At 33.8% G+C, this 5,273-nt stretch overlaps 1 protein-coding gene across 2 annotated transcripts in view; it reads left to right on the top strand.

Annotated features, from left to right (window-relative positions):
• The window catches only part of LOC122791265 (C1q-related factor-like), a 618,865-nt gene extending 614,762 nt beyond the window's left edge, over window positions 1-4,103 (top strand). Inside the window, exon 7 of one of the 2 annotated variants that reach the window (XM_044058937.1) lies at window positions 1,540-4,103. In XM_044058937.1, the coding sequence (XP_043914872.1) occupies window positions 1,540-1,940 (401 nt within the window). In that variant the 3' untranslated portion in view covers window positions 1,941-4,103. The remainder of the gene's footprint in view (window positions 1-1,539) is intronic. The other variant, XR_006363123.1, reaches the window with a different exon arrangement.
• Window positions 4,104-5,273: the final 1,170 nt, after the last annotated feature.

The raw sequence follows: 5,273 nt of genomic DNA, 5'->3' as shown, positions 1-5,273 counted from the left end.
GCATGATTCATATGGCTAAGCAAGTTCACAAAGTACAGTATCACTGATGCAGCGCTGTGAAAATGAGTGTACATACTACAGCAGTAGTAAGATACAACCAAAGAGCAAATCTACGATTTTGTGCAAAGCAAAGACTGATATACATTATAGCTGTTACAATAAGGGGTCATTAGTATTCAGAAATGTGCTTGTTGATTAGACAGCCCAATCAGTGCACCTATACTAAATTGCATTTAAACCAATAGAAAGTAAATTGTAAAAAACACTCATGTTTACTGGCATATTCCAATAACAACCAAATACAAAAGAAAAATAAGCTCACAGCAAATCCAGAGTCACCAAACCAACCAAAAATGTATAAATAAAGTTGTCCATATACCATATGCTCGAAGTGTAATTGTGATATAAATGTATCTATTGTAAATATATATATATATATATATATATATATATATATATATATATATATATATATATATATATATATATACACACACACACACATATGGAAAATAATTATATATCCATTGAACAAGAAGGAATTTACACTTTGAACATATGGTACATGTGATACCAAGAACTTAGTCTACATGGCAAAGTGTCACCAATGTGATGCCTTTTACATTGGCAAGACAAATCAGATCAATCAGAATTTTAAAGAAAGAATATGTGCTCACCTACCAGAGATAAAAAGATGCATAGAAGATAATTGCACTGTAAAAAACATATAACGAGCACATATAATATGCATTCTTTTGAATTTTTATTTTATCTGTAGTGTATGAATACATTAGGGGAGGGGATGTGAAGAATTTAACAGAGAAAGAAGAGAGCAAATGGATCATTAGATTCAGGGCTTAGCAAAATTCAGGCCTTAATGAAGCTTTTGGTTTTAAACCAATTTTAAAATAAAATTCCATAACCAAGTAAAGTGAGAGTCACTTTAAATTAATTGAATGTTTTAACTGATAGAATCATGTTTTTTATCTGATATTTAAATGTGTCTTTAGTTGCTTTGATTATTTTGCCTGATGAAGCATTTCGTGCAAACATTTTACTTGCAATAAATGTGAATTTTGGGTTTTATTACACACCCTTGGTTTTGGACAATTTTAATAATACAATTTTAGTTGGTTTGGTGAGTCTGGATTTGTTAGTGTATTTTTATTCTGTATATACTCACATCCATTCATGGATTATTGCTTAATTTTCATTGACAGTTGCAGAAAGCAATTATAGAGAATACATATATTACACAGATGGGACTGAGGATCATTTTAATTTGCACTATTATGGGTGTTAAAACTGCATCCCTTTTTTGCATGTTAACTAAGATGTTGATTGATGCCTGTTTTCAATTAAAAAAATCAAGATTTTTCTGTCACATACAGTGGTGTGGACAAATTAAATCAGGCATCTGCTCTTACGTTCATAAAGCTTGCAGTCAGTTTATTATAATGTAAAGTACTTTTTTAAGTAACTAACTTATACAGCCATATAATTAATACAGAATTTGTTTCCTATTCTCTTAATATGTAGTTAATCCAAGAATTGCTTTCCATGCCTGCATAGCAGGAGAAAAAGATCCTCCACACCAAATGACCTCTATAGTGTTTGATAACGTTCTGGTTAACTATGGAAATGGTTACAACAAGCAAACCGGCATCTTTACTTGTACAATCCCCGGTGTATACACCTTCAACTACTCTCTGCTTCCAAAGATGGACTCCGGTGACACTGCTCTGTTGCTGATAAAAAATGGAGACAAAATCAACTATATTCACAGTATTAATACAGCAGGGAATGCCCAAACAGCATCTCTAAATGCAGTGCTTCATCTCAGCGTCGGTGACAGAGTGTGGGTGCAGTTACAACAAGGAAGGCCTTGGACTGGGGGCAACTCACTCTGTTTCCAAGGATATCAGCTGTTTTCAGACTAAGCAGAAAGAATGTAACCTTTTACGTTGCATTGGATTTTAGATATTCATTTAATCGTGCGCTGAAGTGATAGAGGAGAAAAGGTACATTGAGTTTTTAATTGTAATGATTTTTGTTGCTGTTGTTTTCCATTTTAAACAGTTCTCACTCATTTTGTCTTCTGCCTGTTTCATGAGTAGAACTAAATATATAAATAGTTGGTATCATGCAATCATAAAATCTCTAAGCACTAAGGATATCACTTATAGCTAAATCAGTTGTATACCCTTTTTAGAACTTGCTTGAGGTGCTGTTTTTTGTAGCAAATGATATTCTCAGATTTTATTCTGAAATTGTTGTAAGGAGCAGTTAGATTACCTAAATAAAATGCTACTAATGTGACACAAATTTGATGCTTTATAAAAGAAAGAAATACATAGGCATGAGAGATACTTTTGTTATAGAGGTACAGAATATCATATTAGGTTGCATTTTCTCACCATAACGTCCTGTGTGTGACCCTCTAATACATGTTTATGCATTTGTGAACAGCTTTAGAATGCAGTGGGTCAAATTAGCACATTAAACGCCTCTTGCAGTTTGTCTCATTTTATCAGTATTGGTTCTAAAAATTATATTTTCCAAACTTCAGCTCTGAACATACTTTATCTCCGGATATGTAGTCAAATTGATTGAGAGCATTTTAATCACATGCTGAGCAATTGAAAGAAAATGATATCCTAATAATACCTTTGTCTCCCAGCTAGTACAACCTTGAAGATGTTGTATTATAACAAGGGTATAGTACTTCCTGAAAAAATAGGTACCATTTTTATTTGTATTAACATCTGTAAACAGTCTATGCTTTTTAATAAAATGCACACTTCAGTTCCTGATACACACACACACACATGTGTGTGTGTGTGTGTGTGTGTGTGTGTGTGTGTGTGTGTGTGTGTGTTATTATTATTCTCACGGACAGTTAGGGATGAATTAATAGTGTCATTAATGAAAAAGCCATGAATGAGATAACGACCACGTCCTCTATATTACATGATATGATGACATTGTGTACATGATATCTGTATGTTCCATTAACCCAATATGATTTCATTTGTAATGATTTCATATATTAGGAGAAATACTGTATATGCTGTTCACATTTACTTTATTTTCAAATTAAACACAGACGCATACACACACAGACTCACTCACACACATAAAATCATTACTGAACTATTCATCAAGCATTAACAAAACAAGATTTCAACTTCCCCGTTTCAACTTCCTAATGTTCAACTTGATGGTCACTCAGCAGAGGCACATTGGTTTAATTTGTTTATACCATTGTATATGATTGAGTAATAATGAAAAAAAGGATTGCAGGTGCTGTTTCCTCTTTGCTGGCAGTAATTCACTATGTGTGGCAATTTATCTTTTGTTTCTGTTGTTGCATGCTCATAGAGTTAGTGTATTTAAGTAAGGGAGTATGGAAATTATCCCCCCGCCATAGAGATCTATCAGTGAGTTTAAGTTTCAGCTATTTGGCCATTTGCTTGAAACTTTAGCAACTTGAAATGTGGGGAAATTAGCATACAAAAGTATAGATTAAATGGAACCGTCTTCATTTTGTAGCCAAATGGAAAATGAACAACTTTTGCTCATATGCTGTACTGATGCCTACCTTGTTTTAAACATATTTAGACTTTGGTTTCTATCAGAATGCCACTCATTTTGTAGATGACACATATCTTTAAAAATAGAACTCATTTTGTATGTAACTGCATGCCAAACAACTTTTGTGCACATAAAGCTCTTAACATTTTCTGATTCATAGCTCTTCACATTTGATTTTTTTGAAAACAGAAAATACTTTTTGTCTTTTTTCTTCATTAGCAAAGATGTGGAATACACATGTACAAGTAGTGTGATTCGGTTTCTGCAGTGAGTGTTGCATTGTAGAGCATGTTATAAGATATGTTGAGTAACTGTAACTTATCCAATTTATCTTTTTAACTATAAATAATAGATATCATTGTTTTTGTGCAAATGCATTACAACAATACTGCTGTAAGCTTATGTGTTCTGAACTGAGACCAGATGATGCCTGAAATGGGTTTGTAAACCAGCTAACAAACAGAAAAATAAACAAATGAATGAACGAATAAATAAAAAATAAATAAAATAACTGCAAACTGAACAAGTTTTATTTTATTGTGTTTTGATTTATAGTTATTTGCATTTGCACTCAGACACATGGCTCTTCCACAATATTAGCTCTAGGGAATTTAAAACTCAAGGCCCACCCCCCTTCCAGATTGACATCATTGGTAGCATCAGGCAAGGCTCTGAATCAGGGTCAGGATGCCCAATTATTTTGGCTCCAGAAGGCAATTAGAGTGTAAGGTCACAAAGAAGTGCCTTAGCAAAGACCTCCCCTATATTGTAACTGTTTAATTAGGTTCTTTCTGGATTAGTGTAGGGAAATTTCAGTGATGTTGCTATTAACTGCCTTAGAATGAGTGCAACTACCCTCTTTCATCTTCTTCTATGATTACAGTAGAGTTCTCTTCCTGCTGGAGCTCATTTATTTTTTTTACTCTACTGCTATACCCTAACCACTTCCCTGTTTGCCTCTCTTTTGTAAGGCACAGTGAGTTACTATTGATATTTGTCTACTGCCTGTCTCCTATCTGCTAAATATATCTCACTGCTAACTCTCAGTTTATTTTCTCCAATCTAGGCTGGCCTAGAACTATCCTTTAGTATCCTCATAATGCTATCTGATACACTGTTCTTTTCTATCTCTTGCTGACATGATCTTCTTATTTTTTTCATGTTAATACTTCCAACATTTTGCTGCTAGTTTTTAACACTGCCACTGCCACTGCTATTGCTGTTTCTTAGTCTATTAAGATATCTTTACTTACCCTTGGCTAATTCCTGACTGATTTTTTCATGCAGGACTCAGTTTGATGCCAGTCTTAACCCTCCCCCAATTCCCACTCACCCTTAAAATAATTTCCTTTTATCTTACTTGCCCCTCCCTATCTAAATTCTAACATATCCTAAGACCCCTAACTCCTCTCACCACAAGCAATATAACCAGCTCACAAATAACCACTCACAGACTCTCACCACTCCCAACCACAGAAACTACATTGACCTTATCTGCTTTTCATACAGTTACAGCCACCTAAATGTCATTATAGTGTCCTTACTTATATTCTACTCTTTAGACCTCTGTCTGACTTAATTATCATTTATACTCCTACATTTCCTTACTCATTATGACATAATTGGAATTAACTAATAGGGCAAAACATCTACTTACCTCTGTTCATTAACTCCACCTC

Source organism: Protopterus annectens, chromosome 17.part0 (assembly GCF_019279795.1).
Source record: "Protopterus annectens isolate FY-2018-M chromosome 17.part0, PAN1.0, whole genome shotgun sequence".
NCBI lineage: Eukaryota > Metazoa > Chordata > Ceratodontiformes > Protopteridae > Protopterus > Protopterus annectens.
This window is presented reverse-complemented; position numbering and strand designations above follow the sequence as displayed.